General features: G+C 23.2%; 1 protein-coding gene and 2 non-coding genes across 3 annotated transcripts; 1 reads left to right on the forward strand and 2 right to left on the reverse strand.

The window, feature by feature from the left end:
• Positions 1-10,127: 10,127 nt before the first annotated feature.
• Positions 10,128-16,926, reverse strand: LOC122512342 (WD repeat-containing protein 18). Its single transcript, XM_043628116.1, has 2 exons — positions 16,759-16,926; positions 10,128-11,552 (listed from the first exon to the last, which is right to left on the reverse strand). Exon 2 carries the CDS (start codon positions 11,531-11,533, stop codon positions 10,274-10,276), a length of 1,260 nt encoding a protein of 419 aa, XP_043484051.1. The 5' UTR covers positions 11,534-11,552; positions 16,759-16,926; the 3' UTR covers positions 10,128-10,273.
• Positions 16,927-18,086: 1,160 nt separating this feature from the next.
• Positions 18,087-18,193, forward strand: LOC122512374. Its single transcript, XR_006302621.1, has one exon. It is a non-coding gene; the product is annotated as a U6 spliceosomal RNA (small nuclear RNA).
• Positions 18,194-21,075: 2,882 nt separating this feature from the next.
• Positions 21,076-21,182, reverse strand: LOC122512375. The gene has a single exon (XR_006302622.1). It is a non-coding gene; the product is annotated as a U6 spliceosomal RNA (small nuclear RNA).
• Between the last annotated feature and the right edge of the window lie 4,111 nt (positions 21,183-25,293).

Here is a 25,293-nt window from a genome sequence, read left to right on the forward strand (position 1 = left end):
AAATTTTTCTATAGGTAATTCAATTATTTTTTTAAATTTTAACAAAATTCTTTACAAAAATTCAATTATTTTTATAAATATTAAAATTCTTCTGACGAATTCAAGTATTTCAAAAAATAATAAAATTCTTGTAAAGAATTCAATTATTTTTATAAATAAGTAAATTATTTTAGGGGATTTCAATTTTTTTTTATAAATAATTAAATTTTTCAGGGGAATTCTTGTGAGGAATTCAATTATTTCAAAGATCTTAAACAATTTTTTGAAAAGAATTCAATTAATTTCATAAAAATAATAAAATTCTTCTGAGAAATTAAATTATTTTCAAAAATAATAAAATTGTTTGCAAAATTTGAATGATTTAAAAGATTTTAATCTATTTTTTGGTCAAGAATTCAATTAATTTTCTAAATAATAACATTTTTCTGAAGAATTTAATTTTTTTTCCAATTAAAATCGTTGCAAAAATTCAATTATTTCTATAAATAATAAAATACAATGGAGAATTTCAATTATTTTTTCATACAATTTTAAATGAATTCCGCGAAAAGTGCAATTATTTAAAAAAAATTTTATTAAAATATATTTATAAAATAAAAAATCTGATTTAAAAACGAAATTCATTTGTTCGAAAAAATTTTTGAATAAAAATAATAGAATTTTCAAATAATTGCAGAAATTCAATTATTTGAAGAAAAAATTCTTGTCCTAATTTCAATAATTTTTAACAAATTTTCTAATTTTAATGATTTTCAATATCTACTATTTTAATAAAATTTCCCAAAAAGAATTCAATTATTTAAAAAAAAGTTTAATAAAATTTTGTGCAAACATTTAATTATTTTCATAAATAATAAATTTTTTTTTAAGGAATTCAATTATTATTTTCATAAAAAATAATTTGAAATCCTAGAAAATAATAATTGAATTAAAATGATGAAAATAATTTTGATAAAGTTACAGTAACAATATTTTTATAGTGTAAAATAATGATTTTATCTCTCGATCATCTTTAATTATTATAAAACATGAAGATTTTAATTTTAAGATTTTAATTTTTTTTTAATTTTTTTTTTTTTTCTTCATGTTTTATAACAAATTCCTGTGTTAAATCCTGTTCCAAAAAAAAAGATTAAAAATAAGATTTGTGCAAATTTTTTTCTTCTTTTTCTAAAACAAAATAATAATTTTGTTTAAAGAAATTGTGACTCATAAACAAGAATAATGCAAAATAAATAAATTTTCTATTTCTTAATCACAGTTGTTTAACAATTTTCTAATTTTCTTTATAGAAGTAAAGAACAAAAATAATTTCAATTTGACAAAACATAATATTTTAGAAAATTTTAGTCTTTTAATGAAAAGATGTGAAAAAAATTCTGATGATTTCTATTTGTCATTATAATTTTGAATTAATTATTATAAAATAAAAATAATTATAACATAATAATATAATATGTATACAATCTTTCTAATGTTAACAAAAAACAAAAGTATAAATAAAAGACAACTTCAGAGTGTGAGGGACAGAAAAAGTGAATGAATGAATGAAAGAAAGAAAGAACTTTCAAATTAATATAGTTAATTAATTAATTAATTCTTAACGCTTAGTTGCATTCGAGAATCTGTTCTTTCTTTAAAAAAAGACAACTTACGTATTCTCTTGTTTTCCATGTATTTTTCACAAGATTCTCGTTTTTTCGATTTTTTACGAGCTATTTTGCGCTCGAATGCATCACCAGCCCAATGGTACCCACATTGTACCACAAATTCATTAAAGTCATCATGAATAAAACATTGACAAGATATACTACATATTTCCTCCTATGGCGGACTAAATAATTAATAAGTATTAATAACGATTAATAACATCAAAATATACCAAATAATAAGTATTAATTAGATTTACTTAAAACTTTTTACTTGGGGCATTTTGAAGGCGCTAAATTCGATTCTCAATTCTTTTCAAAATTAAAAATGAAGAATCCAATATAACGGATGAAAAAAATTAAAAATCACTCTGATTGACTTCAAAATTGATACTTAGGGACTTTTGGGCTTCCTGACTTCGAATTTGAAGTGAGAAATTTAAATTTCAAAATTCTAAGTTAAAAAGATTAATTAATAGTGTAACATTTTACCACAAAATAGTCAAATTTAATTAATTGAATTAGTTCACAGGAGTTTACTAAAATTATATTTGTTTTGATATAGATAAATTTTCAATAAAAATTTAGATAAATGAAAAAGTAAAATAAGAAATATAAAATTTTGATCAAAATATCTGAATAACGAAAAATAATCACATTGCCTTTGATGCAGTATGAGCTCCTAATTAGTACCTGCTTTGTTCATGTTGAAACTTGCATCGATATAGGTCACCAATCTTCTGGACTCTTGGTGCTCATGGTCAGTATTATTTTATCGATTATGAGTAAAACTTTGATTCACTTTCTTAAAATTTACTATATTATTAAATTATTATTATTGTTAGTGAAGGTGTCTTACAATGTTGAAAGTAGAACTCCTAACTTTATATCGAAAGATATTATCTTTAGATAAGATTTACTGGGGGGCTGAAAGAAAGATTTCTATTTACAATGATTTGAACTCATTTTACAAAAAAATTTGTACCTGTCAATTTTTTAAGGATGTAATCAAAACTATGACTTTCAAGTTAATTAAAAATCTAATATTCAATTTGTTTATATAAAATCCTTTGCCTATCCCGTAGTAAAGTATAAAGGGTCACTCTTCTAAAATAACACATACTTCATGAATGACCCCTAATCTACTAACGAAATTTTTTCTTCATTCTGATTTCAGATGATCCTGTCTCGTTTAATCATGTCCACATAAAAGAAAATTTTTTAAGTCCGCAAGGAATAATTGTATATTAATAAAAGACATTAATATTAAAATATTAGTATTTGAACATTTATTTTCATAAAATTTAAATAAATTCAAAGTAATTTAAAGACAAAAGTTGAAATGTAATGCCAGGTACTAAAAACCCCTCGAAGACGGGTTCGACAGATAGTTTTTAATATAAATATTATTGTATATATTTTGTACTTAATCTTTGTTAATAATTTTCTTAATTTGAATTAATAATATAAATTGTAAGAAAGGAAATAGGGATAAAATAATAACGAATTATTACAAAACCTTGCATATTATTTTTAATAAACGAAGAATCAGTTCTAAAACTATTGTGAGATTAATCATATATTCAATTTACTTTTCTTTATTGAAATTCTTTATATTTTCTTAATCAAGTGTGTTATTAATTTATTTTATCGTACTGAAAGTCTTCACCACGTGTTCCTTACAATAATCCGCTATTATTGTATTATTATATCCGCTATTATTATTCTTCATTTTACTAATAATTTAAAATATACACGCAGAGCACTACAAATTCCGAACAAATATTAATTTACATTACAATATTAATAATTTCTGATTTTATATACAAAACCTATCAATCATTCAATAAAGTAACGATGGAGAAAGGAAAATGATATATGCTAATTATGTAAACTTTTCTGATTCAACATTATATCTATTGTTAAATCATCATTCTTTTGTTCAAATTTCAAAAATGACTTACCTAATAAAGAATATTTTTAAACATAGAAATTAAATTCAGTCCTAAATATGCGGTAAAGATTAAAATAATTGTTAAAATTGAAGTAGGTTTGAAATATTTCCTTTAAATAAATAAAATATATATTAAAATTCCATTAAAGCATTAAAAAATTATCAAAAAGTAGCTTTCAAACTAAAAAAGTAGCTATCAAAAAATTAAACTTGCCGACTAAAAAGACTCCTTTTAGAAACTTCACAAAACTGACAAAAATTACATTCTATATTTTATTTTACAAACTTTTTCCCAATTTTCATCAAAAATATTTACTTCTCTCTTATCCTGCAAATAAATTCAATTCCTGCAACAAATTTTATTATTCATGAAAGAATTTATATATTTATAAAAATAATTTAATTCTTGCGAAGAATTTTATAAATTTTTTTAAATAATTGATTTCTGTCGACATATCTTTATGCAAATTCTAATTTAAATAATTAAGTTTCTGAGAAATTTTGATTATTCATGAAAATAATTTAATTCGTAAGAAGATTTTTACAAAATTTTTTTAAATAATTGAATTCTGCTTGGAAATTTTATGAAAATATTAGATATTAAAAATCATTGAATGGCGAAAAGTTTTTAAAAATAATTAAATTTTAGAGAAAATTAAATTAAAATTTTTGACAATAATTGAATGTCTGTGGCATTTTATTAAATTTTTTTGAAAATAATTGAATAGCTATAAAAAGCATTTTATTATTTATGAAAATAATTGAATTCTTGAGAACGATTATTTATGTAAGTAATTGAATTCTTGGGTACAATTTTATTCAAATCTAAAAGAATAATTAAATTATATCAAGAAAATTTAATTGAAATTGTATTTAAAATAATTGATTTCTTTCGAACAATTTTATTAAAATATTTGAAAATAATTAAATTTCTGTGAAAAATTATAATATTTTTGAAAATTATGAAATTCTTCCAAAGAATTTAAAAAAGACATTTTTTTAAATAATTGATTTTGTCGAGGAATTAAAATTAAATTTTTAAGAATAATTACATTTTTTGAGCATTTCCTGTAAAATTGGATTAAAAATAATTGAAATCCTGCGATGAATTTTATTATTTATGAAAATAATTGAATAGTTGCTAATAATTTTATTAAAATTTTCTAAAATAATTAAATTCCTGACAAATTTTAATTATTCATGAAAAAAATTGAATTCTTACGAAAATTTAGACAAAAAATTTTTTAAATAGGTAATTGAATTTCATTTGGAAATTTCATTACAATAGTAGACATTAAAAATCAAAGAATTGCGAAAAGTTTTAAAAAAATTAAATTTTACAAACAATACTATTAAAATTTTTAACAATAGGTAATATTGAATATGCATCGACGTAATTGAATTCTTTTGTAGAATTATTTATGTAAATAATTGAATTCTTGGAAACAATTTTATTATATTCTAAAAGAATAATTGAATTATATCAAGAAAATTTAATGGAAATTGTATTTAAAATAATTGATTTCATTCGAACAATTTTATTAAAATATTTGAAAATAATTGAATTCCTGCGAAAAATTATAATATTTTTGAAAATAATTGAATTCTTTCAAAGAATTTAAAACAACACTTTTTTAAAATAATTCATTTTTTCAAGGAATTGAAATTAAACTTTTAAGAATAACTACATTTTTGAGAAGTTCCTGTAAAATTGTATTAAAAATAATTGAAATCCTGCGATGAATTTTATTATTTATGAAAAAAATTGAATACTTGCAAAGAATTTCATTAAAATTTTCAAAAATAATTGAATGCCAGAGAAGAATTTTGTTTTTTTATGAAAATAATTGAATTCTGTGAAAAATTTTGTTATTTTTTTAAATAATTGAATTCTTTATAAGGATAATTGAATTCTTGTAGAAAACTTTATTTGTGAAAATAATCGAATTTTTTGATCAATTAATTTCAAATAGTATTAAAAATAATTGAAATTCTTCAATGAGTTTTATTATTTATGAAAATAATTTAATTATTGTGAAGAGTTGTATAAAAATTTTGTTAAATAATTGAATTTTTGATGAACTTTATTAGTTTCTTTTGAATAATTGAATTCTTTTGCGAAGTTTAATGAAAATACTTGATATTGAAAATAACTGAATTTCGAATATTTTTTTAAAATAATTGAATCGTTTTAAAGAGTTTGATTATAATTTTTTGATTTTGATAGTTTCTTGATTTCTAGTATTAGTGAATTTAAAGTAGTGGATATTTAAAAAAAAGAACAGAAATAGTAGCTTTTAGTGGGTGAAATCTAAAAAGAAAAGTATCCAAATAGTAGCTCAACGTAAAAAAGTAGTGTTAATATAGTACATATTGTGCAAAAATATTTTTACATTCTTTATATATTAAAATAACTTAACCAATGTAATTTCTCATAGAAAACTATTGAATGAATTTGAATTACGAAAATATTTAAAATTAAAGAATCGTTATAATTTTTTATATTCTAACTTGTAAATTATCGACATTTGCTGTTATCAACATATAAAAACTGGATGTAAATTTTGGGAATTAGTTGGAGAAAACTGGATGGCCTCTGTCCTACAGAACAAGATAGTCTGTAATTATTTGGCTTTGGTACTCCATAATTTTCTTTAATCACAGAACAGAGTCAACTCTCTTTGATGGTAGAACAAGGAATTCATGCGAGTCTGAATACACCAAGGGATCCACGACTAAAATGCAACGAATAAAAACTCTAGAACTGTAAATGAAAACTTTAAAAAATAAAAAATAGAAAGAAATGCGTTCCACTACTGACGGTGTATAGGAAAGTTTATCGAATTACAAGATCTTCAAACTACATTATTAATTTTTTTGAAAATGTAATAATATAACGTTTTAATTTACTTGTGTTATTCTTTTACTGAAAGTTTTATAACCAAAAGACTAAAGATTGACATTAAAAAATTGGTTTCTATCATTTTTTGCTCAAATTGCAGCATAACGCAAGGTAAAATGTTTTCATAGTTTAAAAATATTATTTTTATTCCCATTTTTGTACCAGCAAACGGTTTTTCCACGACTTTCTCCAAATATAATTTTGTAAGATTTGAAATTTGAAATAGTTTGAAAAAAATATTTTGGACAAGTGCTTTCTCACGCACGTGCATTGGAGGGTAAGAGTCAAACACTTGGCACCACCCGGTGCCGAGTGTGTGACATGAATATTTGTTTCTAATAAGATACGATGCAACGTTGTACCTTCATTGAACACAGCTCTATGTATAGGCACAAATGCAATGAAAATAGTATTAGTGGAAAATATTCTCAAGGAAGAATCCATTTATTTATTATATTTTATTAGTAAGAATTTTTTTTATCTTTTTTTTTTATCGCTCCTGAATTGCAGAAAATCAAAGAACTTTCCTTTCAGATTGTCCTAATCTGATAAAACAAAACACCGTTGAAACTTTGACGACATCCACAATCTCAAGATTGTGGTCCAAAAAGAAAAAGTTTGAATTCTAACTTTTCACTTCAAAATAACTTCAACAAGTCAATTCTGGAGAGGCTTTAAAAACTTAGCAAAATTGAGTAAACAAACGCACTTCAGTCAATGACAATACAATAAATAAAAATTAAATTAATAACTATTCTAAAAATAATATTTCTTTTAAATAAAAAAAACCATTTTTTTTTTTTTTGTAACCTTTTGAAGCATATATTTTTCTAGTCAAGGAATGTAATGACAAAAATTCCATTTCATATTTTTTATTCTCCTGACTTTTCCATAATTTTCATAAAAAATATTTACTTCTTTCTTATCCTATGCTAATAAATTGAATTCCTACAACGAATCTTTCTTCATGAAAGAATAAAAATATTTATAAAAATAATTTAATTCTTGCGAAAAATTTTATAAAAAAATTTTAAATAATTGACTTCTTTCGACTAATTTTATGCAAATTCTAATTATTGCAAAAAGTTTTTAAAAATAATTAAATTTTACAAAGAATTCTATTAAAATTTTTGACAATAAATGAATGCCTATGGCATTTTATTAAATTTTCTTGAAAATAATTGAATTCCTAAAAAGCATTTTATTATTTTTGAAAATAATCGAATTCTTGTTAATACGATTTTATTAGAATTTTTTCAAATAATTGAATTTCCAAAAAGAAATTGATTACTTTTAAAAATAATTGAATTCTGGTGATCAATATTTTTATTTATGAAAATAATTGAATTTTGCAAAGAATTTTATTATTTATCGACATCATTGAATTCTGTCCAAGAATTATTATTTATGTAAATAATTGAACTTTGGGAAGAATTTCAATAAAATTAAAAAGAATAATTGAATTATGACAAAAAAATTGAATTAAAATTTTATTTAAAATAATAGATTTCTTTCCAACAATTTTATTAGAATATTTGAAAATAATTGAATTTCTGTGAAAAATTATAATATTTTTGCAAATAATTAAATTCTTCCAAAGAATTTGAAAAAAAATTTTTTTTAAATAATTGATTTTTTCGAGAAATTGAAATTAAATTTTTAAGAATAATTTCATTTTTAGAGCATTTTCTGTAAAAATAGATTAAAAATAATTGAAATCCTGCGATGAATTTTATTATTTATGAAAATAATTGAATAGTTGCAAAGAATTTTATTAAAATTTTCAAAAATATTTGAATTCCTGACAAAATTTGTATCGTTCATGAAAATAATTTAATTCTTACGAAGATTGAGACAAAAAATTTTTTTTAAATAATTGAATTCCATTTGGAAATTTTATGAAAATAGTGGACATTGAAAATCATTGAATTGCAAAAAGTCTAAAAATAATTAAATTTTACAAAGAATTGTATTAAACTTTTTGACAATAATATTGAATGTCGGTGTGGTATTTTATTAAATTTTTTTGAAAATAATTGAATTCCTAAAAAGCATTTTATTATTTATAAAAATAATTGAATTTTGCAAAGAATCTTATTAAAATGCTTCAACATAATTGAACTTTCGGGAATAATTCTATTATTTTATTAAAATATTTGAAAATAATTGAATTCTTTCAAAGAATTTAAAAAAAATTTTTTTTTAAATAATTAAATTTTCGAGGAATTGAAAATTAATTTTTTCAGAATAATTACATTTTTTGAGCAATTCCTGTGAAATTGTCTTAAAAATAATTGAAATCCTGCTATAAATTAGCATTATTTATAAAAATAATTGAATAAATGCAAAGAATTTTATTAAAATTTTCAAAAATACTTGATTTTCTGTGAAGAATTTTATTATTTATGAAAATAATTGAATTATTGGGAAAAATTTCATTAAAATGTTTAAAAAGACTTGAAATTCTGTGAAAAATTTTTTTATTTTTGAAAATAATTGAATTCTTCAGATAAGAATTTTATAAACATTGTTTTAAAAAATTAATTTTTTCGAAATATACTAATTATTATGAAATTTTTATTTTAAATATTTAAATTCTTGTGGAATAATTGAATTTTTCGATTAATTAATTTAAAATAGAATTTAAAAATAATTGAAATTCTTCGGTGAGTTTTATTATTTATGAAAATAATTGAATTCTTGCTTAGAATTTTATTAAAAATTTTTTTAAGAAATTGAATTCAGATGAAAAATTTTATTAGTAAAATTATTTGAATTATTGTGAAAAATTGTATACAAATTTTTTTAAGTAATTGATTTTTTCGAAATGTTTTTGAAAATGCTATTCTAAATTAATTGAATTCCTGGGGAAATTTTATTATTTTTTAAAAATAATTTAATTTTGAATGAATTTTATCAATTTTTTTTTAAATAATTGAATTCTTTTGCGAAATTTTATGAAAATTCTAGGCATTGAAAATAATTGAATTTCGAATATTTTTTGAAAATAATTGAATTGTTATTAAGAAATTTGATTATAATTTTTAGAATTATAGTTTTTTGATTTCTAGTATTAGCGAATTTAAAGTAGTGGGAAATAAAAAATAAACAGAAATAGTAGCTTTTAGTTGCTAAAATCGAAAAAAGTACCCAAATAGTAGCATAACGTAAAAAAAGTAGTAAATAGTAGGTTTTAGTAGATGAGTGCGAAGCCTGAAAATAATTTTGTATATGTTGTCATGATTTCTACCCTTCTTTAAAAAAAACTAATTGAACAAAACTTTTAATATTGAAGTATTGAAAAAAATTTTGTCATTAATTTTTACATCTTTTTTAAATATTTGTTTCTTTTAGAGCCAGTTTCACCAACTTCCGATTAAAAGTTAATCAATGATTAAAGACAGTTTAAAGGCTTCTGATTGGTTAATTGAGGATTTTATCATTGATTAACTTTTAATCGGTGTTGATGAAATCGGCCCTTAATAAAGTAAATAGGTTTTTAATTAAAATTATGAGTCTGAGATTTTTTTCTAAATGTACAAACATGCAAAATTTTACATGGGAGTAATAGGAATAACCCCCTTGCCCCTCACCACCATAACTGTACATTAATTTCACAAAATTTTCATTAAATATAATTTTTAATTTGGTTAATCTTCTCTACAGATAAAATCAGAAGACTGTCAAAAAATATTTATTTCTGAATACAAATGCGTCTTTATATAAAATTATAATTTATTTAAAATTTTAATTTTTACTCTATATTGTTTACTCTATACTTGCTTTCGAAAGTAAATTTTTAACCGAATACTGGTACAGAGCTGCATTCACACTTTTTAGATTTTCGATTTCCTTTAAAGCCGTTTTCAACTTTTCAGAATCATTTTCTGATGAAGAAGCAATTGCAGTTTGATTGCTAAAATACAAATCCGGATTCAATAGAGTCGTAATATTATCATCCTTTAAAGCTACATGTATATGAGCATTTTGACTACTATCATCACTCGTTCTTTGCAGAGGTCTCACATTAACACTTGGCTTAAGAGTTCTTGTTCGAAAATTGTCCAATGATTTCGCAAAGAAAGCCGATACAATAGGTCCCTTGTGTTTAATAGTCTTGATAATTTCACGAGCAGGAATGTCCCAAATATGCACCATGCCATCTGTTCCTCCGGAGACGAGAGTCTTACAATCAACAGAAACCGATAAAGTCACAACACCTCCATCGTGGGCATTTATCACCGATTTTTCATTATCCTGATCCGTCGATGCAAAACGCTCAATACTACGAGGTGGATCGTGAAGATTAATTTGAATTATTTTTCCATTCGCAGTGCCAAGAAACAATCGACTTTCAATTATGTCCATTGTCACTGACAAGAGAGGAGCATCACATGGAACGTTTAGAAGAACTTTGCCAATACAAGCGTCGAAGATTTTTGCCGTACAATCAGCGGACACGGAACATAATCTACCTTTTAAGCCGAATTTACCAAAGTAAAGATCTTTTATTGCTCGTGAATGAACTGTGAACGATTGCATTGGACTCGTTTGCCCCGTTGCAACTTGTGCGAGAGACCAGAGGAAAATTAAACCATCTTCACCGCCACTTGCAAAGACAGTTCCGTCTGAATTAAATACCAGACAGGTCACAGTTTGGAAATGTTCAGCGAGAGTTGCGAGGAGCCTACCTGTGCAAACTTGCCAAACGGAAATTTTCTCTTTTAAACCTGCTGCAAGATAGGATCCATTTGGAGTGGAAGCTAAAGCAGTGACTTTAGCAGGAGTTGAGAGATGGAGATTGGGAACTGTATTCTGACTATTTAAAGGCCAGAGGTGAAGCGATGGCTTCATTGCGTCAGCTGCTAATAAATAACTATCGCCAAGAAGTTGAAGTGTGTGAAATCCAAGTGCCGATGCATGTTTGTATGTCGAAAGAAGTGATGCTGTAGTTGGATCCCAAACGGCTGCACTGTAATTCTCTCCGGTACTGTCACTCGTTACAATAACTTCCTTCACTCCCCTCATTTTTTTTTATTTATCGAAACTGAAAAATTAATAAAGTAGAATACCTAAATGAAATGAATATTAAATTTTATTCTGTTGAAGAAAGACGACAGTATATCGCTATTTACTTTTCTAGGGGAGTGTGTCTAGGTATGAGACGGGTTTTGTCTTTTACCCATAAATTATAAATGGGTAAACGAAATTGTAAATAAAATATACCGTTCGAAAAGTATCTTAAATACACGACTTTTATTCAAAGAAAGTATACTGTTCAGATGGACTCAAAAAAAGTTATGATCAATTATCCGAGCACATCGCTTTTGTCAACAGTGTCCAGTTGTGAGACACTTATTAAAAATTGATAAAATTTAAAAAGTTTGACATAAAACGTTATGTTTAGTAGAAATAATTAAATACATTAATAAAATATATTATTATATACTAAATAATAATACAGGGTTGCCACGCTTTTACTCATTTCAAATTCCCTGACTTTTCCAGGTTTTCCAGGTTAAAAAACGAAATTTTTCCAGGTTTTTAAAACTACATTTATATTTTACAAAATTTTTAATTCAAACCTTTTTGAAATTAAACATAAAATTGTTATAAAACATGAAAATATCGATCACTCCGAGTCTTCGACTCGGAGCAATCGATATCTTCATGTTTTATAATAATTAAAAATGTTGGACTGATAAAATCATCATTTTATACCTATTATAAGAATATTGCTACTGTAACTTATTCAAAATTACTTTCATTATTTTAATTCACTTATTGTTTTCCACAATTTTTAACTAAAATTCTTCTTTATAAAGTGTAAATTAATTATTATTAATAATTTCTGAAAAATTTATTTCAACATTTTCAAATCCTTTTGTTTACAATTCAATTTTACGAGATTTCATCGATTATTCACGTATTCGGAAATTCTTCAATCAAATATATATTAGAAAATAAAAACTTGAAATAACTTCAAAAAAATTCAATTCAACTTTTACAAAAAAATTAAATCTACACAATTTTAAGTTAAACGTATGAACAATTCAAACATTCAAAGATTATAATTTGAGACCTGCTTTTCAAAACTCAATTATTATCTAAAGTTTTAACTGAAATTCATATTTCAATCAATTATTATTAGAAAAAAAATTTATTGAAGAATTGAATGTTTTTTAAAATTCAACTCTCATTTAAAGAATTTTATCAACAAATTTTTAAATAGGTAATTAAAATTCTTTTGACGAATTTCAATAAAATTTTTAAGAACAATTTCATTTTTCGAGAAATTAGATTAAAAATGTATTAAAAATAATTCAATCTCTGCAAAAAAATTTCATTGAATTGAGAAAAGTTTTTGAAAAGAATTGAAAATTTGTCAAGAATTTTATTAAAATTTTTTTAAATAATTGAAATATTGCCAAGAATTTTATTAAAATTTTTGAAAATAATTGAATTTTAGAGAAAAATTTTAATATTTATAAAAATAATTGGAATTTCGACTATAACTTTTATTAAACTTTTGACCATAATTGAATTTCTGCTAAGAACTTTATTACTTTTGAAAATAATTGAATTCTTGAGAAGAATTTTTTAATAATATTTCTTTTTAAATACCTAATTATTTTTAATACAAAAATAAATAATTTATTGAATAATTGAATGTTTCTCAAAATTGAATTCTCATAAAAAATTTTATTAACAAAATTTTAAATAATTAAATTCTTATAACGAATTTTAATAAAATTTTAAGTAAAATTACATTTTTCGACGAATTTGATTGAAATTGTATCAAAAATAATTGAAATTCTGCAATGAGTTTTATTATCTATAAAAATAATAATTGAATCCCTCAAAAAAATTGTATTACATATAATTATAAAAATAATTGAATCTCTGTAAACATAAATTGAATATTTTTAAAAATAATAGAATTATTGCGAAGAAATTGATAAAAAAATTTTTAAATAATTCATTTTTTTTTGGAAAACTTTATTGAAATAGCAGATATTTATTAAAAATCATTGACTGGAGGTGAATTTTTGAAAAAAAATTGAATTTGTTAAAAAGAATTTCATTAAAATTTTTAAAAATAATTGAATTTTGGAGAAAAATTTTAATATTTATAAAGATAATTCAAATTTTGACGATAAATTTTATTACTTTTGAAAATAATTGAATTTCTTTGATGAATTGAGGCCTTGGATCCAATAACTCGCCCGACGCTCGGAGGAACGCGCAACTGCCAGTCAGTGAGCAGTGAGCGCCTCTGGGCCACTCACTGCTACCCGACTGGTATTAGCGCGTGGCTTCGAGCGTCGGGCGAGTTATTGGATCCAAAGCCTCAATTTTAATAAAATTTTTAAGAATAATTATACATTTTTCGAGAAATTCCATTAAAATTGTGTTAAAAATAATTGAAATTTTGCGATGAGTTTTATTTATTTATTAAATTAATTGTAAATCTATAATTTTTTTTATTATTTATGAAAATAATTAGAAAATTGATTTAAAGAAAAATTAAATTTCAAGAATAAGCACAATTACTTTAGAAAACAATAATTTTCAAGAATTCCAATCAAAATTCCCTGACTAGTATTGCGTGTTAAAAAAATCGACTATCTCACAACTGAACACACTCCCCTACTTATGTTTTTGGAATATTTTTTTTGCCTTGTAAATTAACAAAAGATTCAAAAAATAAAAAAAAAATTCAAATATAAAATTTTCCGATCGTTTTAACGAATCGAACCCTGCCATTTATAAAATACAAACTTAAATATCAATGTAAAAAGAAGTGTAAATTTAAATGTAAATGTAAATTTAAAAAAGAAGTGTAATATGAAGTAAAGTAAACAGTTGTATTGTATCTCAATATTCAGTGCAAGACAATTCTGTCTCAAAGTTGAGTGCAAAATAATGCCAAGTTAAGCTGCGTACAAAACAATTCTATCAAAAGGTATTCATAGCGGTTATATATAATATAATAGAATTTTGTATTATTAGTATAATATTCTAAACGCATTTGTATCGTATTACTTTTAGTAATAAATTATTAAATTTATTCAAATTAATTTTATAAAATATTACACTTACGCTATTCTGAAAGACTATGATTTTACTTTATAAAAGAAACATTATTTTATTTTAAGTTTCATTTTTGATTCTTTTCTCTTTATAGAAATCTAGATAATATTAATATAAAATAGTATATTTGGGGGAGCTTTACGTAAATAAAAAATATTTTTCTGCAAACTTTGAAAGTTAATAAATAAAGTCCTTAAAATTTCGAACTTGCAGCTCGAAATTCGTTCCATTTTTTCAGACTTCGCACTCGATAATTAATTTTAAAAAAGTAGCAAAAAGTAGCATTCAAACTAAAAAAAGTAGTAAAAAAAATATTGAAAAATTAAACTCGACGACCAAAAAAACTCATTTTAGACACTTCACAAAACTGACAAAAATTATATTCCATATTTTTTATTTTCCTGACTTTCTTTTAATTTTTATCAAAAATATTCATTTCTTTCTTATCCTACTAATAAATTTAATTCCTGCAACGAATTTTATTATTCATGAGAAAATTTAAATACTTATAAAAATAATTTAATTCTTGCGAACAATTTTATAAAAAAAATTTTAAATAATTAATTTCTTTCGATTTATTTTATGCAAATTCTAATTTAAATAATTGAATTCCTGAGAAATTTGTATTGTTCATGAAAATAATTAAATTATTCTTCTAATGAATATTGTTATTTATGAAAATAATTGAATTTTGCAAAGAATTTTATTAAAATGCCTCAAAATAATTGATTTTTCGGCAATAATTTTGTTTTTTATCTTTAATAATTGAATTCTTGTGTAAAATTCTAAAATTTTTGTAAATAATTGAATTCTTCCAAAAAATTTAAAAAAAAAACATTTTTTAAAATAATTATGATTTTTTTGAGGAATTGAAATTAAAATTTTAAGAATAACTACATTTTTGAGCAATTTATTCCTGTAAAATTGTATTCAAATCCTGCAATAAATTTTATTATTTATAAAAAAAATATTTGAATAGTTGCTAAGAATTTTATTAAAATTTTCAAAAAAAAATTGAATTCCTGAGATGAATTTTATTATTTTTGAAAATAATTGTATTCCAGTGAAAAATTTTATTTAAATGTTTAAACCGAATTGAATTTCTGTGAAAATTTTTGTTATTTTTGAAAATAATTGAATTCTTCAGATAAGAATTTTATAAATATTGTTTTAAATAATTAATTTTTTCGAAATATACCTAATTAAAATTCTGAAAAATTTTATTTTAAATAATTTAATTCTTGTAGGAAATTTTATTTGTAAAAATAATTGAATTTTTTGATTAATTAATTTAAAATAGTATTAAAAAAAATAATTGAAATTCTTCGACGAGTTTTATTATTGATGAAAATAATTGAATTCTTGCTTAGAATTTTATTAAATTTTTTTTAGAATATTGAATTTCTATGAAAAATATTACTATTAATAAAAATAATTGAATTATTGTGAAGAATTGTATAAAAAAAAATTTTGTTACTATTATATATAATATTGTATTGTTTGTTATTATTGTATTGTATTGTTACTACTACAAAAATTTTGTTGTTATAGAAACGATAAATCCATATTTTCTTATTCCGAGAAATTTTAAAATAAAAAATTTCCAATAATTTATTTTGATAACAATGTTTTTATATTTAAAACGTTTTGTTTTTCATTAAATTTGTGATATAAAAATAAATATCAACAACTAATCGACTAATCATATAAATAAAATACATAAAAACATAACCTCTAAAAGTGAAAAATTTTACCACATAATTTTTTTCACTAATCATTAATTACAGATCTTTCAAAAATATTTCTTCCTAGAATAATTTTCTATATTTATGGAAATCAATGTACAAATATCATTATATCTTTAAAAAGGAATTGTAAAAATTCGTAACTAGTTGGTAAATATATGAAATATGAAATCAAAACAATCATATAAATAAGAACTTTATTACAGAATAATTAAATAATTGGTTTTAATAAAAAGTATGTAAATAATAAAAGTGTATTTATTAACCAACAAAAGAATGTCTAAATACAAGAAGTATTGTATAATATTTTATGTATGTATATAAAAAGATGATATAATAAATTGTATTGTCAGACCATTTTTTAAGGAAAAATACATTTTTGAAAACAATTTTGAAATATGAAAACATACTCACATGTCAATAATTTATAACAGGACGCACGTGTATGACAAATAAATGTTTTTTTTCAAACAAGTTTAGTCATGAAACATTGCAAAGTATAAGATGTCTGCATGCAACTACTTTTTATACTTTCGACACGAACATAAATGCATACAATTCACTAGATGGAACTGCAGTCGTTTAACACAAAGTTTTTGTCATGGTGCATTTACACCTCGTCCGTAAAAAAAATACCAAAAAAAAATATTCCCGAATGCTTTACGCCTAGGTTGAGTCCACAATAGCAATCTTGACCGTAACGTAACGAAACAGTAAACTTAGCATTAGGCTGTTTTACTACATCGAGATATTTCGAGTTCGAGTATGACGTCAGAGCTGGAAAGAAAACAAGCAGACGACTCAATGTATTTCTCATGGGAGAAAAATTTGGAAATTTCTTTTTCAATGTTTTTCATATTTAATGGATTTTAAACAGTTTCTGTCTACATATATACGGAATTGAAAAGAATTCTATAAAAAAATTGTAGTGGAATTAACACTTTTTACTTCACAGGAACTTCAAAATATGCTAAAATATATGTTTTGAGGTTAAGAACCTTTGCTTACAACTATTTAAACCATTTCTATCTTGGTGATTTCTATACACAATTTGTCTTTTAAATAATTCTTAATTTTCTTTAAAAAAAAAAAACTTTTCGAAAAATTATACTGTTTAAAACAAAGAATTTTCATTAAAATTCAACATACAAAATTTTAAACTATATATAACGAAGTGCGATAAAATTTCAATACACCCCAGTGTATATATACACACCTTGCTAGAAATTATACCGATGCCACCTGTGTATGTGTTTTTTCAGATTAGAAAACTTAGAAATGCAAAAACCAAAAAGATTTAAGTTCAGTAGAATTGTAGTTATTGTCCGAACTAGAATTATTAATTTTTATAAAAAAATAACAATATAACAAAATGGAAAAATATGGTTTCGTGAAAAACGCGTTTAAAGCTTTTGTTGTAAATTTACATAGCTTCTATGATTGCGCTCAAATAGCAATGAAAAAAATATATTTAGAGTGCTGGGATCTTTCAAAAATTTTTATACATTTTTGAGAAATTTTACTTTCGAAATACGTAATAAAAATAAATCGATTTTTTGAAGTTGACAAAGTGCTATGAACCCTTAATAAATTCCTGTTTGCTTTTACCGCACGAGCATCTACATAGTTGAGTGAAATGCTGCCAGGGGGCTTCAACACTTCACTCAATGCAAAATGTCTCTCGCAAGTTGTGACACAAAGTCGATGGTTGGTATATAAGGACAAACTGAGTTCCACCTTTCGTACTTGCTTCGGCAGTACATATACTAAAATTGGAACGATACAGAGAAGATTAGCATGGCCCCTGCGCAAGGATGACACGCAAAATCGTGAAGCGTTCCACATTTTTTGCCATTTTTTATTTAATGATTTTCGTAATTTACAATTTTTAAAAGTTTCATCATTTTTTTTATAGTCCCCAACTCAATTGATCAAAACTTCAATTTAAGAATTGTCTTTAATTGTAAATTTTTCTTTTGAAACTTTAATTCACCAATGTTAATTTTTTTCTAGTGATTAAATCACTATGAATATAATCTATCTATATTAATAAAATCAGACTTCTGTCTGTACATTGCTCTAAACTTGAAAATTTTTATATATTTTTTCGTTTTGAGACATTAGAATTGGAAAAATGTGAAAAAAGAATTTCTGTCTGTATGCAAAATTTTGTTCGCGCATCAATTGAAAACGGTTTACCCAATTAAAGTGAAATTTGGCAGTTTATTAGGTATTAACGTAACTTAAAATCATAGCCTTATCCGATTAAAAAATATTAACTTGAACGAAAGTTATGACATTTTTCCAAAAAATTCGAAAAATCAAAAAAATGCAAATTTTTTATTTTTTGTAAAATGAATGCAAAACTATTCTTAGCTAACTTTTTCAGATAAACACAACCCATTTCTACAATAAAATTTTTAAAAAAGACGTATTTTGAAATTTTTTTTTGTTTTTTTAGATCAACATTTTTCTAAAAAATAGTAATTCTCAATTTTTAAGCAAGCATCAAGCTGGTATTGATATTTTCTGATTAATTAATTTGTATTTTTGGTAATTCTAATTTCAATTTTATCATATAGAAAAAAATGAGGTATTTTAAATCTAAAATTTAAAAATTCAAATATTATCATACCTATACAGAAATGAAAATATTGATAAATAATAATCATTTTCATTCTACTTCCCCAGTACCCAGTAAAAAAACTAATTGAAATAAATTAAAAAGAATTCACAAAGAGCTTCAGTGAATCCCGCTTTGTGACAAATACGAATTGGAGCTATGTTGCAATTTTCCTGAATTCGTCAAACTGTATTGAAATCCCAAATCTTCTATTCTTACTAATTCAATGGACAAAATTTGGGGCCTTTAATTTTTTCTAATTCGCCGTTTGAATTAGTTTTTTTTTACTGGGGTAGCACGTAATGTTCCAGTAACATTCGCAACATTAAATAAGTAAAGTGTTTTTTAAGAGCCCAAAAATAATTAAGCTAAATGCAGTAAATGAGAAGAAAAAATGTTCAATTTTAAGAAATTCGGTTTTACGAATATTTGATAATTTTTAATAATTTTTTATTTTTTACCAAAGGTTGGAGACTATTTAATAAGTAAAATCTTTTCAAAGAGCCCAAAAATAATAAAGCTAAATGCCACAAAAGAAAAGAAAAAATGGTGAATTTTAAAAAATTCGGTTTTTCAAATTTTTGATAATTTTTAATAATTTTAAATTTATTACCAAAGGGTAGAGACTATTATATAAGTAAAGTATTTTTGAAGAGCACAAAAATAATAAAACTTAATGCCACAAAAGAATAGAAAAAATGTTGAATTTTAAGAAATTCGGTTTTTCAAATATTTGATAATTTTTAAAAATTTTAAATTTTTTACCAAAGGGTAGAGACTATTAAATAAGTAAAGTATTTTATCAAAGAGCCCAAAAATGATAAGTCTAAATGCCACAAAATAAAGGAAAAAATGTTGAATTTTAAGAAATTCCGTTTTTCAAATTTTTTATAATTTTTAAAAATTTCTAATTTTTTACCAAAGGGTAGAGACTATTAAATAAGTAAAGTATTTTTGAAGAGCCCAAAAATAATAAAGCTAAATGCCACAAAAAAAAGAAAAAATGTTGAATTTTAAGAAATTCGGATTTTTGATAATTTTAATAATTTTTGATTTTTTACCAAAGGTTGGAGACTATTAAATAAGTAAAGTATTTTTGAAGAGCCCAAAAATAATAAAGCTAAATGCCACAAAAGAGAAGAAAAAATGTTGAATTTTAAGAAATTCGGTTTTTCGAATTTTTATAATTTTTAATAATTTTTTATTTTTTGCTAAAGGGTGGAGACTATTCAAATAGTAATATATACAAATTGAGGATTCAGACCTCATACTAGATTCTCTCTGCAAAACGATAATAATAATAATAATAATAATAATTTATTGATTATTTTTTGTTTAAAAATAATAATTTAAAAAAATTTAAATTCTATAGGTACTGAAAAAATGTTATATTTCCAGTTTCAGACCTTATTAAAATTGTGAATTAATTTTAGTATTTGGTAAAATTTTGCAAAAAATTTGATAAATTTAATTTAAATAATTGCTAAGAAACTTGACTTTTTTGACTAACACTATCCAGAATATTGCAGAATCATTTCCTCCTTCGCAAGAATTCGATTATTTTTACATGTAATACAAACAATATATTAAAGGGTCTAATTGTCATTGGAAGACAATTATTTTTCATTGAAAGTAAATATTTTAATGAAAAAAACATTCTAATTAATAATAATTTTCTTCAAACTCTGATACAATGAAAATATATATCCTACGGCCGGTTTACCCCACAGGCTCATTTTGGGAATTAATATTTGTTTAAAAAAACCGCTGTGCAAAATCATCAAAGTTTTGGTGGTAAATATTCCTGAGGTGTGTACCTTCAAAACCTAAGACCTAATATTTAGAAATATTACACGATTTCCTCAGAATTTTCTTAAGAAAAAATTCGTAAAAGTGTAGAAAAAAAATTTTAAAAAAACTTTTGCTCCCAGCGTTACACAAACAAAAGTTTGTTTTTGGTTTCAGTTTTTTTTAAATTTCTGTTTTTTAGGTTATCGATTTCGGTTATGCCATCCCTGCTTTTGATCAATTGAGTTGGGGACTATTAATAAAAATTGTGAAACTTTTAATAATTGTAAATTACGAAAATCATTAAATAAAAAATGGCAAAAAATGTGGAACGCTTCACGATTTTGCGTGTCATCCTTGCGCAGGGGCCATGCTAATCTTCTCTGTATCGTTCCAATTTTAGTATATGTACTGCCGAAGCAAGTACGAAAGGTGGAACTCAGTTTGTCCTTATATACTAACCATCGACTTTGTGTCACAACTTGCGAGAGACATTTTGCATTGAGTCAAGTGTTGAAGCCCCCTAGCAGCATTTCACTTAACTATGTAGATGCTCAGTCGATACACCATGTAAATAATTTAATTTTTATTTAGATGTAACTTTTGAATAATTTAATTTATAAATTTTAAGAAAATTTGTTTTTTCAAAAAATGTAATTAACATTTTTTGAGGGTAATTGAATTCCTGTAAACAATTTTAAAAAATTGAAACAATTGAAAATTCTATATTTTGAAAATTGAAAATTCTGTCTTCTGCATTTTTAGGTATTTTATTTTTTACTTTTTATAATTATTTAAAAATATAATCGTAGTTTTTGAAGAATTTTAACTAAAAATTTGGAAAATAATTAAATTTTAAAAAATATTAAAATTGAATATATCAAAATCTTATTTGACAGAATATTATACATTACGGCGTATTCTAATCTATCGAATTAATTTTAATTTTCTAGAAATTTTATCGAACAGAATGTCATTTAGACGAATTTTTAATAGACATAAAAAATATTTTAAAAAATTCCTGCTTGGCCGAATTTTTATTTCTCCGAAATATTATTTACCAGAAATTCCATTTGAGCAATTTTGTATACGTACAATTTTTATTTGAACAAATTGTTACATGGGAAATTTTCCACTTTACCGACATCTCAAGCTTACAAAAGTTTATTTGACAGAAATTTAATTTGTGCGACAAAGCCCTATTATTGAGATATGTTGTTCTATTACTAATTGAGCTTTGTCACACAAATTGAATTTCTTTCAAATAAACTTTTATAAATTTGAGATGTTGGTAAAGTAAAAATTTGCCAATATGACAATTCGGTCAAATAAAAATTCTATTAATAAAATTTCTAACATACACACGTAATTGTGTACTCTGTCAATTAAGATTTTAATTGTGAATAAATTTTGTACTATAGAAATTCGTTTAAATGAAAATCATAGTAAATACGCAGAAAAGAAGTATCGATTGAAGAAAACTTCTGATATGACATATAAAATTCTATATCTATAAAAAATTATAGAAAAATTGCTTTATAGAATAATAATGCGTCCCAATAAAATGTAGTTTCACTATTTTGGTAAATATTAATATCGTGAATAAGAAACAAATTTATAATTGATTATATTTTGTTAAAAAACGTCATATGTTTTAGTGTTACATGAAAAGTCTCTATAACCGACTAGAATTTGTAATTGATTTAGTAAATTTTTTTAAATGAGAAATATTTTAGTTTGGAAGTAATTTGTTGAACAAATTTAATATCAAATTACAACAATTTTATAGAATTGTATAAAAACTATTATAGGGTAAGTGTACCAATTGCCGAGGGTGTCCCATTTGTCGATGTTACCATATTATGGTAATAACCAAAAAATATTGTCTAAAATGTCTCATTTGTTTGTGGATATAATATTAATATATTTTTTTCACATTTATAACGCATAAGAAAATTGTTCAGATTTCATAAGAGACCTAATTATGCGGTAAGTAGAGAATAACTTATTTTAACATGTTAAGAATATCAAATACCTAAAATCATAAAAAACGTTCTCAAATATTTATCCTAGCCTATAAACTCGTAATGAGATAAAAGTTATTAGGAAAAGAGTCAAGCTTCATTTTGTTACTAACGGGAACTTGATTCATCTTGCATACTTAGAAAGTTATGGCCATTTCAATTCAAAACAAGTTTACATGTTGAAAATATCAAATTTCTAAAATCATAAAAAACATTCTCAAATTTTTATCCTATCATAATATACTCGTAATGATATAAAAGTTAGGAAAAGAGTCAAGCTTCATTTTGGTACCAATCGGAACTTGATATCTTGCATACAAGAAAAGTTATGGCCATTTGAATTAACAATAATTTTACATGTTGAAAATATCAAATTCCTAAAATCATAGAAAACGTTCTGAAATATTTATCCTAGCCTATACTCATAATGAGATTAAAGTTATGGAAAGAGTCTAAGCTTCGTTTTAGTACTAACCGAAACTTAATATCTTGCATACAAGAAAACTTATGGCTATAGCCATATAATTATATATGATTGAATTATCAATTAAATTATTTTTAATTCTAACAAAAATGCATTTTGAAAAAAAAATTTTTGGAAAATTAAATTTTTTCCGAATTATTAAATTAAAGTAGGAATTTTGCTTTTATTTATATTTTTTTAAAATTTAATTTAAAATGTAACAAAATTTGAATTTATTTTTTTTTATCTAAAACTTGATTTTTAAACAAACAGGTAAATGAAGCTTTTTCTGTGTTTCAAACAAGAGTAAAAATCGTAACATGCTTCGAATTTTGGTTCTTAGAAGAGCTCATAAATATTTTACTATCTTGACTAGCATTAAAGAGTTTGTCCGAACACTAGACGCGTCGTTACGGCATGCAGCTACGCAATAATAAAACCCCTAAGTAACTTTCAAGCCAATCCAATCGATTTTTGTTTTGTAGTCCGTCATATTGCATCCACCATTTTGAATTTTGAAAAATTAATGTCTGATTCATAATCAACGACCCTGAGAATCCCCAAGTATCCAGATTCATGCGAATTTGATCAATTTTGAAAAGATTTCCGCCATATTGGATCCGCCATTCTGAATTTTAAAAAACTAATATCAGATTAGTAATCATCGACCCTTAAAACCTTATAATACCAAGCTTCACAAAAATCCATTAAACATTTTTTTAACACATTTTTGGCCGAAACAGTGGGAGTTTCGTCGACCAGCCAAGGGGTTAAAATTTAAAATGGCGGATCCAATAAAAGGTAGACGAATTTTTTTAAATTGGTTGAATTCGCTTACAACTATGGTTACTCAAAGGTTTTTTGAGTTGCTGATTACTGCATCTGAAAACGTTAAATCTAAAAAAACCATAACTTTTATAATTTTTATCGAATAAAAAAATTAAAAAACACGAATTTACTTATTTTTCATATAGAATTCGAAAAAAGATGTTTCAATCAAAAAAATTTTTTGAGTGAAAATTACACTGATAATGCCCCATATGTAGAATATTGTTAATTATTTTTAATATACACTATTTATTAACATATCATAAAATAACACATAACATTAAAAAAGTAACAGAATAAATAATAATTATAAAAAAGTCATAAAATAATTAATGGAATTTAAATGGAATCCGATAAATTTGTAATCACTGATTACGAATCTGAATTTAGTTTTCCGAAATTCAAAATGGCGGATCCATTATGATGGCCGAATTTTTAAAAAAAATTATCGAATTCGATTAATATTCCTTGCTCAGGTGTTTTAAGGGTCGCCGATTACAAATCTGAAGTTTCATTTTTAATATTTTAAATGGAGGATCCAATATGCTGGGATATTTTTCAAAAATTCATCGGATTCCATTCAAATTCCATAAATTATTTTGACTTTTTTATTATTATTTATTCTGTTACTTTTTTAATGTTATGTGTTATTTTATGATATGTTAATAAATAGTGTATATTAAAAATAATAAACAAATATTCTACATATTTAATTTTTCACTTTTAAAAACACTATTTTTAATATTAGAAAATTTTAGTTTACTATTTGTTTCCTTTTGAATATTTATAAACTGAGTAATTTAAAAATTAAGTTTAATTTTTAATGGAAATTATTTATATTATGTTGAATTTACGATTTCTTATGTTAACTAAACGTAATTCGTTCTTCTATTCTTTGCAAAGATTTCTTCATTTTAAAAAATTCGCGCGTCTCATTTAATAGTTCCAATCATATGCATTTTATAGAAAAATTTCTACAGGGATTATTTAAAATTGGAAATGTTGATAAGATGAAAAATATTTTTTTTAAAAACGGAGTTAATATGTTTTTTGGTGCTCTCTCTTCTTAATATAAAAAACAAATCAGAAACGGCTTTTACAATTATACATTTTTCAACAATTATTCTTAAACTTGTTTCTTATATATAATTTTTATATAAGAAAAATTTTAATTTATTAAAATCTGTTTTTACAAATTTTAATATTTTTTTATAATTAAATAA

Source organism: Leptopilina heterotoma, unplaced genomic scaffold (assembly GCF_015476425.1).
Source record: "Leptopilina heterotoma isolate Lh14 unplaced genomic scaffold, ASM1547642v1 Lhet_97, whole genome shotgun sequence".
Classification (NCBI taxonomy): Eukaryota; Metazoa; Arthropoda; class Insecta; order Hymenoptera; family Figitidae; genus Leptopilina; species Leptopilina heterotoma.